Here is a 13490-nt window from a genome sequence, read left to right on the forward strand (position 1 = left end):
CCCCTCAGGACCCCACTCCCCGGCTGAGGGAAGGCTGCTCGGGGCGCTCCCGACGGCCGGGCGAGGTGCGGGTGGAGGCACTACCCTCGGGGGATTGCCCAGGGTGGCAGGGGGCGAGGAGCGGGCTCCGGCAGCCCCGGGGAAGGGCGAGGGCGCTGCGCCGCGCCGCGCCAGGAGGCTGAGGCGGCCGGGCCGGCTGCGGGGGGAGCGGAGGAGGGCGGAGGCAGGCAGGGAGAGAGAGGGGGAAGGGCCGGCAGGCGGGGCGGGCGCGCGAACCCCGCCGGCCGCGCGGGGAGGGCTCGCGCCAGGGCCCCGCGCGCCGCTGCCGCTCCCTCGCGCGCCCGGCCATCCGGCCGCGGGCAACCCTTCCCCCCGCAGCCCCTCGACTGCGCGAGCGCCAGCGGTTGCCGGGGTACCTGACGTCATAGCCTGCGGGGGCGGCGATTGGCCAGGCGGAGAGCGCTCTCCCCCCCCTCCGTGGGACTCGCCGGCGGCGGGGCCGGGCCCGTCTCCTTCCCCTTCAGTGCGGAGCCGTCGCCGGGGCGTGCGCGGACTCAGCGGTGCCTCCCCGGCCACGTCCTCGCCGCTGTCGCCGGGGCGGGGGTCATGGGCCGGCCGCGGCCCGCGCCGCGCCTCCGGCTGCTGCCGCTGCTGGCGCTGCTGGCGCTGCTGGCGCCCCGCGCCCGCGCCTGGGACAGCGGCGACCTAGAGCTCTTCGACCTGGTGGAGGAGGTGCCGCGGAACTTCTACGACTTCCTGGGGGTGCAGCAGGTGAGCGAGGGACCGGGCCCGCCGCCCGCCCGGTGCGGGCCCCGAGGCGCGCCTCCCCCGCCGCCCTCTGCCCCGGTCCCTTCCTGCGGGCGCGGGCCTCGCCTGTCACCGCCGTCCCTGCCTCCGCCGAACATGGCTGGCTGGCTCCCCCCTCCCCTGCCCACCCTGCGCTGCCGCCGCCCGGCTGCTCCCCGCGGCCCACGGGCGCTGGGCATGCCGCCGGCCCCTTGCCTTCTCGCCTGGCGCTGTCAGCCGCCTCCTGCCCTGGCGCGCGTGCGGCTGCCCTGCTCTGCCGCTGCAATCCGGGCCCCTGCCCGGCTCCCGAGGCTCAGGGCAAGGCTCCTGTCCCTTCCTCAGCCTCTTCCTTCCCTCTGCAGGGGCACAGCTCTCCTTCAAGTACTGTTCTATTTTTTTGTCCTTCTGGCCTCGCCGTAAATAAACGCTCCCTCTCTCACTATACCTTTGTGTGTTGGTACTGCCTGTTGCTTTTCTGAATACCTCTCTTTTTCTGCAAATGCATCTATGGCTAGACAAAAGTAGCTCGTGGGCTTCTCCCACTTCCTATACATATCCTGGGTATGGCTGTTTCTCATCTTCCCCTCATTCTGCATAGCTGCTGGTTCCTTATCTTCTTAAGATTGTGCATCGCCATGTGTTGTGGCTCCTGTTTTCTCTCACGCATGCCATGTGGTAGACTGTGACCCTTTGCCATGAATAGCTTGTAGATTGTTATATTTGTTTACTTTCCATGTATCTTGGTTATTGTGCATGGTTTTCATCTCTGTTTGCTAGGCAACGCTTAAGATTATCTTAAAGCATTTATTACGCACCTTCGGTTAATTTTCATGCACATGTAGTCAAGACAGGAACTCCTGTTCCAAACACTTTCAGCCCATGTTTCTTGTGTATGTTTTAGGTGTGGTTGCTGGTTTTGCTGCCACTTGGCATCTTCAAATTATCACTTGTCCTGGCTCCCACTTGATAGCCTTCCTCATCTCTAGTTGCTCTGTTCTGTGTGTGTGATCTCGCTTGACCTCTCTTCATGCATCTTGGCAATCTTCTTTCTGTCTCTTTCTTCCAATCAGTATTCCTCTCCTCAATAATTAAATAGGCAAATCTTTATAATCTATTACTTCACCCAGAGATCCCAAAACACATTTGGTTCTTTGTTTGTCTCCTAGCACCTCTACATTCTGGTGAGTGATCCCACTATTTGAATGGCTTCCCTGACAACCTTAAAGTTTATTCTGATGTCGTTCTTGTGTTTTTTGAGAATAATAGCTGTATTTCCAGCTGCATTTCATTAGGGCTATGTCTACAAAGAGTGGGAAGGGGTCTGTGGTATGTAATAGTCCTGTTTTGGAAACTACGGGCTGTGGCTGTTAATGATAGTTGGGGCTTTCTGAGTCAGTTTCATCTCTTTCTTTCTTTTACTCCTTCTTAAGCATCTGGTGTTAAATACCATGGAATACCATCATATATACAACGCAGCAAACACTGCTGCCCAAGTTTCACTTTCATGAGCCCAAAAAACTAGGTTTTAATTCCTCAAAGGCAATTTTAGTGTTAGATCATGCAGGGATACAAAACTTTGTTTCAGTTAGTGAAGTTCAGATCTGGTATGCAATTCTTTGTTAATACCTTCCACAATCCTTTTTTCTAGGGCTGAATCTGTACCTTGCACAGTAAGTTTAGCAGAATGTAATGTTGCTTTAGCAAGCAAATATTCTGCTAGTTCACACTTCTACTCTACTTCTAATCTTAATGGAGAACTTGAATCACTTGTAATGTGCGAGCAGGGAAAAAAAGTTGGTGGAAGTGCAACACAAATGAAAGGAAGTTTTGTTAGTTATAAGTATATGCTGGTCACTCATAATGTCATTATAGCTAAGACTTGAAGTGTAAATAGTATCAGATGCTTTGTACATGCATCAGAATATACCTGTGAGTACAGTTATAGAGTATACAATGTTGAAGTTGAGCTTCAGTAGAAATTTGTAAGCATTGAAAGATGCTGTAGAGGTTTACAGGTTCTTCCACACTGTATCCTTTGTTCCTGCTGCTTGCTTCTCCAGCTCTGACCTATACCTGAAGCTTCAAACAAGATTCTGAAGCAGGGTTCTGACTTGCAGTGACTCACTAGGTAGCTGCAGCCATTTAAGTTACCATATGAGAAGGGTAACTGGTCTTGTAATGGTGTCAAGGGAAGTGCACAAATCTCAGGTGTGTGGTATCCTACCTTGGGTGTGGTAACGCAAAGCTGCCTTTTACTGTAATGTCTCTACGTGCTGTTCGCATGTTTCTTCAGGTTTTCTGCTATTTTTTAAAACTATGGTTTAATGGAGCTTACTGGTTATTTTGTATGTCACTACTGTTTTAGTCGGGATGTCTTTGACTACAATGCTGTGATTAACTTCTTGTAGTGCTGGTGCTAGTGGTTTTATTCCCTGTGCTCAGGTGTTTTCTTGGCATTTTAGCACAAGAGGGGCAGAGTGTGTATGACAGTAGCATTTGTGGCCATGCCTTTGGACTGTTTCATAATCTTTCATTCATCAAAGCTTGCTTTCCCCTCCTCCCCCCCTCCATATTCCTCTTGGTGTTCATTGCCTTGTATTGTGTCCTTATAATCCCTTCTTACTTCACGTACTTCTCCTTTATTCAGGATGTAACTTCTGCATCTGAGGTACAGATGCTCAACCACGTTTGTTAACAGTAGTACATCAGGGCTGCCAGATTTTTTTCTAAACATGTCATCTTGTGTTTTCAAAAAATATAGGGAATGACTCCAATGCTTCCTTAAGGCATTAAAGCAGCTTAGGTTTTAATGGGAGAATTGTGGTATTGGCTGCTTGTTGGACCTCATACGTGATGTCAGAAGCTGATGTTGACCTCAACTGACAAGGTGCAGAAGGTGTCGTGGGAAGTTCTGTAGCTCTCTAGCATGCTTTGATGAAGCCTCTGGCTGCTGGATTTTTCCCTGGGATTGGAGAGAAATGATTGTCTTGTTTTGTTACTAGTCTGCGTTTGCAGGAGTAAAGGTTTTGCATTTGCAGTAGTAAAGGTTTTGCGTTTTGTCTTTTCGAGGGCCTTGTGGCGTTGTCAGGTAACTGTCATCCAGCATTGACTGAGATAAAGGAGGATCTAATGAAAGTGATTTTTGTTGTGAATGTGGAATGACAGAGGAAGAGTAAGACTCTGACGGTCTTGGCTATTAGGATAACTGTCCTTAGAACTTGACTTCAAGGATGGGTTGGCTGAGAAATCTACAAATGCTTAGAGAATGGTTGGGTTTGGAAGGGACCTGAGGAGGTCATCTTGTCCAACCTCCAAGTGTTAGGGCTGAGCATCTAGGTTAAGAAGTATCTGATATTTACACAAGGACACAGTCTTATCTATTTGTTAATCCATCAGATACAACGGTAGCATAGCATATAAGAAGTTTTGCATTGTTACATTGTTACTATTGCTGTTCTGAACAATTTGGGACTTGCTCCACCTTCCTGTTTCTTTGGTTGTTCTTACATTGATGATGTGATTAACTTGAATGGCTCATTTAAAACATTGCTATTCTCAAGAAGTTTGACCTAGCAGAATGGGGAGATAAGATAACCTTTGACTTGAGAAAAGATTATGTTTCCATGTCTCGCAAATGGTTACTGAAGTTGTGCCAAGCAAAGAAAATAGAATCATAAACTCAGTATAGCCAGTTTCAAACTGACAAAGGGTTCAGGACCAAATAGTATTAATCTAAAACCACAGATGAAGCAGCAGAATTAAACCAGAGACTATGCAGACTCAGTAATAAAATTACCCCATTACCTGAGAATAAGAACATGCAAATGTGATGTCAACTTTTTGGAAAAATTCTAGGAAGATCTGGGGAGCTACAAGTTTGTATGGTGATCAAGTTAATTTTATTATCTCTTACAGCTTTCAATAGCTGATACCTGCATAAATTTGATACGCTCTGGATGAACAAACTAGGCATCAGTTGAACCTGTGGATCTCCTTGCCAAAATATGCTTTTGATTGTAACTGTTTATGTGGCTTCAAGGGAATTACCTGCTCCTCTGCTCTTTTTGGCTTGCAGTATGGAAGGCACTGCAGGCCTCTGAATGTCTTTTGAAACTTTGTGATATGGTTCTTGGATACAAGGGATCTGATCAAGAAATTTTTAGGAAATACCATTTGTTTGTGAAAATGTGTTAAAATGCATGAGCTGTATTGCTAGAATTGGCCTGTGCAGAGCAGTATGTTATGTATCAGTTAGGACCAAGGAATTTCTGAATAAGGCTTTGGCTTCTACTGGTAATCAGATAAGGGAACAGGTTTGTATTGAAAGTTCTGCTAGGCCTGTGCAGTGTATGAAAGCAAACACAGAAAGTTTCTCCAAGCGCCCTTTGAGGTAGTAGAAGAGGCCCTGGGAGCTCAAGTTCCTGAGGGAGAGTTAACACGTGGGTGGGGCTTGCTGGCCAACACTGTGGATAAATATATAACCCCCCAACAATGTTGAAAGAGATGTTTTTTTCAGTGTTGGCTTATGCCTTCCTTGTGGCACATGAGATTTATTTTGAACCAGGCTCTAATCCATTCGTCTGGCTTTACTGTAGAGAACTAAGAGCATTGTATCCATGTCATTGCTAGACGATGGGTTTGCTAAACGATGCTGCAGCACAAAGTTGGAACTGCACGTACAGAACCTGATTTTGGCCCTACAGCTTGTGAGACACTGGTGTGTTAGCAACTCCAAAGAAGTGCAAGACATGAAAACCAAGGAGTCGGATTTCTTTGGCTGTAGGAAGCCACAACCTCTCTAGATGAGCTGGATGTATTGGGCTAATAGGCTCCTTCCAAGAACACTGGAACAGAGGAGCTGTGTGTACCTTGGCAAGTAGCAGGATCTGACAGGGTTGTGTCTGTAGAATGCAACGTTTGATGCTGAGGAATTGGTGTCCATACTGTTTGCATTTCAGGGATTTTTTTGTTGTTGTCGTTGAACTAATTCCAGGCTGGCTGCATGGACTCAATGCCCGTTTGTGTTGAAGTGTGCTGTTTGTGCTCCTGGTTATACATCTTGCAGTTCAGTTCTATCCAAAAGGAATCCTGTTCATCCACTCCAGGACCGCTTCATGATACACAGTCAGTGGGTACAATAAGGAAGTTTGCTTTACATGTGCACTCCTGATCTGCAGTAAAAAATTGTGGTTGATGCACCTTTAAGACTCTAGTTTATAGTAAATGGCTGATGCTGAATTTTACCTCTTGGCATTACCCTGTAAGAACGTTACCAGGAATGAGCCCCACGACAAATTGTGTGGCTTTTATGGTATTATGAGGCATTATGGGAGACTTAAGAAAATTCTCAGTAATAGGTTTTTGTGTAGTCTGTTTTATGCAAGTGTACTGACTGATGACATGCAGTGCATGCATCATTGCAGTTCTGAAGTTGTGAATTCATATGTTATATAAGTGAAGTTCTTGGATGTAGATTTGATAACCTATTTTTCAGAAAGAATCGCAATCTCTGAAGCTGTCAGTGTTATATTGTCTGGTACTGCCGTAGTTCTGGCTCTTAATGGGTCACTGTCCAGAAAAAAAATAATCGAGATAAAACTATTCTTGCTGTAGAGCTTTTTGGGAACTTAGAGTACAGAGTGGTCCCCTCAAGTGGGAGGAGGCATGTGAGGAAGAGCTGTATCTATTCAAGGAATGCTTTTAGTTCTTCAGCAAGAACAGCCTACCTGTACCCATACAGGTCTTCTGTCTTCCCTGGCAGGCAAGGTGCACATAAGGACAAAGAGGGGAAATAAGGAGGGATAGCCCAGAAATTCAGCAGTTTGTTCTTCCCAGTGGCAAGCTGGATCACACTCCAAAGACTTATTTTGGTTGCTCTTCTAACACTTAAGGCTGTTCTCCTCCCTGCTGCTTTTTGAGGTTAACATATGTGGGTGCAGTGTTACTAAAATCTTGGAGTATACATCATCTGCAGATGTTTTAGAGAAAATCTAGATTGGTAATACTGCTTCAGTCTTCCAAGCTTTGGAAGTATTTGATCTAGTGAGATAGAGCTTCACACGCATGCAATCACTTTTTCAGATGATTGTGTCAAAACTATGAGCTGTAGGCTTTTCTTGCTTTGTTTGGTAAGATTATTTTGTCTTTGCATGACAAATAGGATATTCACTGTGACCTTCAAAAGTCTTGTGCCGTGAGGTGACATGGAGCCATGTAGCAGCTTGATATCTCAGTTACTCATCTTTGAGGAATCAGAGTTGTTGGGCTAGTGATTAAACATCATGTTTATTGGTCTAAGCCTATTTCAAGATTGTTTTCTACTTCTTGTTCAAAATATGTATTAGGCAGGTCTAGTAGTTTTGGAAGGCATCAGATTTTCATGTACTGTCTGTTGCAACATTAGAGTTCTCAGTCAGAAAGATGAAATATGTTTCATCTTTCCTGCTCCAAACTGTCAAAAATAATTAACTTCTGTAATACACAATTAGGTGGTAGGAGTAGCAGACCTTTATTTGGACAGTGAGGGATTTTAGTAATTCCTGAAACTGATCATTTCTTTTAAGTGATGGATGAGGGAGGTGTTCTTCAAAATTGTTTTTTTGACTTTAAGAATTGGCTTCTGTTATGGCAGTTACAGCCAAAAAAGTCCCCCGAAGCCCCTGAATATACTATCAACATGGAGGCAGTAATAGATTCCATTACACTAGTTCAAACAAAAATAGCATTAGAAAATCCAGATTGGTTTCTAGTGGCTTTAGCTGTAATCCCAGTTCATTCCATAAAAGTAATTTTGTGTTTTTTCTCAATATATTATTGAGACATAATTCTGTATCCCTTCATGGTTTTAAACTTCCTATTTGAGCCTGTTACTTGCAAGTTATACCTGGAAGTGAGATTTCCAGCAGTTCTGGAAACTCTGCTTTTCATAAATGTAAATTATTAAAATTATGTGAAGTCGTTGAGATTATTCACTTGGATCCTATAGAACAAAGTTGTTCTGAACTATAGAGTAGTTTAATTGCTCACAAGAGTCACCACAGAGAAGCACTTAGGATAACTGCTCAGATTTGTAACTGAGGATGGTGCAGGATATGGGTTTTCGTGTGTTTTGGTTTTGTTGTTTTTTTTTTTTTAACAGTTCTGAACTTCCAGGTAAGCTGCTGATACATAATGTAATCCATTCTGTAAGTGCCCTGACACATATCATGTATACATAACATTCCCTGATGTTTTTGTTCACAGTTGCTGCAGTTAAAAATGATCGAGACATCTAGACTTGCAAAAACTTGTATTTTCCATAAAAACAGGGTTTCTGTATTGTTTCCTACTAAATTTCTGCTTGGATGTTGTCCAAGCAAATCCAGGGTTTTTTTGCTTTCATTGCTCCTTTCTTAAAGGCACAAAAGTGTTTCAGAATCTACCATTATAAGTAGTTTTAAAGCCATTTACTGTTAACTTTCCCTGACAATTCATTCATGTAATACTTTCCTGATTTCTTTCAGTTATATTTTTCTTCTTTCTTGCTGTGTAGAAGGACATAACAGCGATAGGAAACTACTGTTTGGGAACCCAAGGGAAGTAACTATGCAAAGTGCTGTGAAAAGGATAAAAAAGCAGTCTTGAATTTTTTTTTTTCCTGTCTGCAGCAGCAATAGTGTTTCAGCTCTTCCTCTCTATACTTCCCACTTCACTAATCCTTTAAGGATGTATCCATAATAGCTTGATCTTCAAATTGCAGAAATAAAAAAAGGGCTATTTTTCTTCCTAGTTCTGTGTTTGACCTGTAATTCATTGAAGGGAGTGTCTGATTTCTTGGTGAGGAATGGCGGGTAACCTGTGCTGGTGGCCTCTGGTGCTTACACAAGGCTGTATGTTTTATGCTTGTTTCAAATTCATCTCCTTTGCTGAAGTTCTCATGTATGTGCCTATGTTGGTATCTAAAACAGCCACATAATTAATCTAACCTACAGTTTTGTAAATGACTTCCCAGTGGGCTTTTTACTACTTGACTGCTGTGGATTGTGGTCATCACGTTTGTCTGTAAAGATGTGTAAAAAATCTTAGAGGCAGCATTAATTTCATTCTGTTGAATGATAAACCTTTTATGCACCATTTAGAGTCATTTTACAATTAAGGTGAACACGGTTTTTTAATCAGATCTAGAGAAACTATAGCTTTAAGGGAGGTATTTGGAGGTATCTATGGTGCTATTTTAACTTTAAGTACTTGGTAAAACTTTAAAAAATAAAACAAGAATTCAGCATATAAAATATTCCTCAGTTGGGTGCTCCTTGTGTTCTCAGCACAGCCAGTAACAAAGAGCCTGTGGTGCTGTTGCGCAGCTGAGCCAGTGAGAATGAGAGTATAGTTGATAACAAAGGGTTTTTCATCTATAAGAACAGGTCTGATATTAAAATGAATAAAAGGAGGAAATTAATGTATATCCGTAATGTTTTGGTTTTACACAACATCCTAGTGGGCTAAAAAAATTCATGTGGCATATGAAAACCTGCAGTTTTGCTTTGGATTTCCTTGTTAGTGTTTGTGCTTTTGCTTAGCCGTATGCTGTGCCGGTTAAGTTTGCCTCTCTCAATTTTGGGTTCCTAAACAGTAGGATTTTTGGTGGTTTTTTTTGTTTTTCCTGCAGCTTAAAATTGTTGTTTTTCCCTAAATTATGAGGAGATTTGGGGTTTCTGGTTTTCTTTTGCTTCTTGTTTGTCCGTCAGCCTTGTTTGGTTGTTACTAGCCCATATAAAAGTGATTTGTAAACAATCTTCTGTATGTGGCAATGTGTTGTACATGTGGTGTATGTTAGTTATGCAAACAATAACACATTTTGAATGTAACCCTTTAAAGCAAGGTTGTGTATTACTGGGCTGTCATCTGATGGATTGCTTAAGTGCAAATGTCTTAAATGACCTGGCTCGCAGGCCTTACAAACTGTTCTCCTTGATGTCAAACAAACAAGCGGTGGAATGAGAAGAGAAGAAAATTCATAAGCAGTCCCTCATCTGTGCTAGATCTCAAATTCTTCCTTCTCAGGGTTAATCTGCAAAACTTGCGGAGAAAACCAGAAGATGCATAGGAGCTGTTGAAATAAAGTCACTCTGCAATCTCTCTGACTGAAGAGAGAAGGAAGCACTAGGGGAGTCTTGCTTTTATACATGGGCTTTACTTCTGAAATGCTGCTGTCTTCAATACTGTAAAGTGCTTTTGCTTGTTGAAGGAAGCATTCAGTGTTGATGAGGACACGAGAAAGCTGTGAAGGAGCCTTATTGCACTGATTTGGGGTGAATAGCTTCTCCTTTAAGGGGCAATAATTGTTTTTACCTACCCCTGAAAATATTGCGAATGATTCTGTAGTCTGATTGATCAATGTTTTCATAAATTTCAAACTGATTTAGTCTAGCTTTTATATTTAATAATTACCATTTCATAGTCAGTGATTCCTGTAGTGTTCTTTTCTGGGATATAAATGCTGTGATGGGAGAGTAGAAGAGCTGTATGCCATTTAACTTTGTGACAGTTTACAATCATGTTAGTAATTACTTTACTGGACGTTGTGTCTAACAGTGGCTACTACAATGTTATGGTAGAAAAGAAAAAGTCTGTAAAATTTCATCCTATATGGAAGCCTCTTCCCATTTCCTATTAGGAATTATTTAAAATCTTATTCAATAGAAAGGAAATCTTACTTAATTCAAGCACTTCTTTCAGTTGATGAAAAATTTGAAATAAACTTGTCTTCTAACCTGACTCATCTGTTGAATAGAAAGTATTTCTTCTGTCAATTTGTAAACTGTGTGGTTTGTAGTTTCTGTTCTACTGAATATTTTCTTCTTTCCATTTCTGCTCCAGTAGCTTTTCAACACTACAAGCTAACCCAGCAACATTCAAAACAAAATAGTGAATTTGAATGTTGGACTGTATCTGTTGGGAGTAGTATTTCAACAGTTGAAATACAGATTGAGGGTATCAGCTAGTCAGTTGTCTCTTGCAGCTTACAATGATGAAAGAACAAACCTCTATTGTACAACAATTGTGTACTGTATTTAAAAACTAGGTATAACTGACTTACATTCATGTTCAGTTACATAGTACAGAGTTCCCATGCTGGTGTGCACCAGTAGTCCATTTAGTAAATCTTTTTGGTCTTTGTGTTTTCTGGTTGAGTAATACTAGGTGCTTAACCAGAAAGCTGTGTTAATTTGGGGGGTGGGTGGGAGGGGAGGGGGAATAAAAAAATCCAACCCTCTGCTGGACAGATAGAGACTAACCTATCAATGAGTTACTGACTTGCTAATTTCGTCAATCATGATGATTTATGCCTTTCACACACTTATATCTACCCTTCTTACCTACAAATGGATAAGCTTTATAGACACCTTAATTTTCTGGTGAAGGTGCAGACCTGCTGGTTAGTGAACTGAGATTTAAGGACAGTAGCTGAAGTAGATCAGTAGCTTACTGTTTTCCAGGGGCATGCAATTCATTGGTTGAAAATAACTGTTGATCAATGTGGGGTTTTTTTAACATTATTTGCCTTGTCTTGATTGCAAATGTTTAATAATAGTCTAGTATTGTGTCTCAAGCAATGAATCCTGGTGCCTGTGAGTGCCCTTTTCCATTCCCTAGTCTTCTTGATCTCCATTTAGGGTACCCCTCCATGTCATCCACAAGCTCCTTGGATGCCTTCAGGGAGTGCTGGTTGCTCTGGCTGGTTTCTACCCTGATTTCTTATTATTTACATACTTCTGTATAACCCTTGCACTTCTTTCTTAAATAAAAATAATAAAGCCAGTGGCAATAGATGGTGTTACTTGGGGAGAGCGTGTGAACCTAGCCACGTTTTGCAGTCCATTTGCCCTCTGTATATCTCAGCCTCCACAGTTTTTGATTGGTAATGTTAAAAGGTGCATTCCTGATGCTGCCTTTCAGTCAGCTGGTGCCGTACCATGGGTTTGGAGAACTGTCAGCAATGTGTCTTGAATTGCTTAATGATTTGTAATTGCCAGCTCCCATCTCTGCTCTGTGAAGGCATGGTTTAGTTTAAGGCGATAGTCTTACCTACGCTGAATCTTACATTTTACTTTTTTTTTTTTGCCAGATCACTTGGTTTGGCATTCCCTCACTAATGTCTGGTATCTACCCAAAACCTATAGTGTCACCCATGAACTGTGAGATTCCACTGCATACTCTACTCTTCAGGTTGTCATTGAAAGTGCAGAATAAAGCCAGTCCCAGCACCAATACCCCAGCAGAAGACCTTTTAGCTGCCTATTCTCTGCCCTGAAAATTGGCCATTAAACCTTGCCTTTTGTATCTTGTTCATTAATTTTCTATCTGTAAGACTTTTTTTTCCCATCCTGTGGCAAGTTAGTTTCTTTGATAACCTTTGGTGTGGAACCTTGTCAAAAGCTTTTTCAAAATTGGACTGTACTGTTTCTACTGGTCCTCCTCTCTCTATCCTTACTGATGCACTCCAAGGACTCGGGTGGGGTGGTGAGACAGGGTTTCTCTTTGCAGAAGCCATGCAACATCTTCTCACAGAATCACTAAGGTTGGAAAAGACCTGTAAGATCATCAAGTCCAACCATCAACTAACACCACCATGCCCATTAAACCATGTCCCACAATGCCACGTCCACACGTTCCTTGAACACCTCCAGTGATGGTGACTCCACCACCTCACTGGGCAGCTTATTCCAGTGTTTCACCACTGTCTCAGTAGAGAAATTTTTCCTAATATCCAGCCTGAACCTCCCCTGGTGCAACTTGAGGCCATTTCCTCTTGTCCTGTTGCTTGTCACATGGGAGAAGAGACCAACACCCACCTCTCTGCAACCCCCTTTCAGGTAGTTGTAGAGAGTGATAAGGTCTCCCCTCAGCCTCCTCTTCTCCAGACTGAACAATCCCAGTTCCCTCAGCCGCTCCTCATAGGACTTGTGTTCCAGACCCCTCACCAGCTTCGTCGCCCTTCTCTGGACATACTCCAGCACCTCAATGTCCTTCTTGTAGTGAGGGGCCCAAAACTGAACACAGGATTCGAGGTGCGGCCTCACCAGCGCCGAGTACAGGGGCACGATCACCTCCCTGGTCCTGCTGGCCACACTGTTTCTGATACAGGCCAGGATGCCGTTGGCCTTCTTGGCCACCTGGGCACACTGCAGGCTCATATTCAACTGGCTGTCGATCAGCACCCCAGGTCCTTTTCCACCAGGCAGCTTTCCAGATACTTGTCCCCAAGCCTGTAGCGTTGCCTAGGGTTGTTGTGACCAAAGTGCAGGACCCGGCACTTGGCCTTATTGAACCTCATCCAATTGGCCTCGGCCTATCGATCCAGCCTGTCCAGATCCCTCTGCAGAGCCTTCCGACCCTCCAGCAGATCAACACTCCCGCCCAACTTGGTGTCATCTGCAAACTTACTGAGAGCACTCAATCCCCTCATCCAGATCATCGATAAAGATATTAAACAAGACCGGTCCCAAAACTGAGCCCTGGGGGACTCTGCTTGTGACTGGCCACCAACTGGATTTCACTCCATTCACCACAACTCTCTGGGCTCGGCCGTCCAGACAGTTTTTAACCCAGCGAAGAGTGCACCTGTCTAAGCCATGAGCTGCCAGCTTCTCCAGGAGAATACTGTGGGAGACAGTGTCAAAGGCTTTGCTGAAGTCCAGGTAGACAACATCAACAGCCTTCCC

General features: G+C 43.8%; 1 protein-coding gene across 1 annotated transcript in view; it reads left to right on the forward strand.

The window, feature by feature from the left end:
* The first annotated feature begins 606 nt into the window (after positions 1 to 606).
* The window catches only part of DNAJC1 (DnaJ heat shock protein family (Hsp40) member C1), a 114779-nt gene continuing 101895 nt past the window's right edge, over positions 607 to 13490 (forward strand). Inside the window, exon 1 of the mRNA XM_059818682.1 lies at positions 607 to 771. Within this exon, the coding sequence (XP_059674665.1) occupies positions 607 to 771 (165 nt within the window). The remainder of the gene's footprint in view (positions 772 to 13490) is intronic.

The sequence above is a fragment of the Gavia stellata genome, chromosome 6, assembly GCF_030936135.1.
Source record: "Gavia stellata isolate bGavSte3 chromosome 6, bGavSte3.hap2, whole genome shotgun sequence".
Lineage (NCBI taxonomy): Eukaryota > Metazoa > Chordata > Aves > Gaviiformes > Gaviidae > Gavia > Gavia stellata.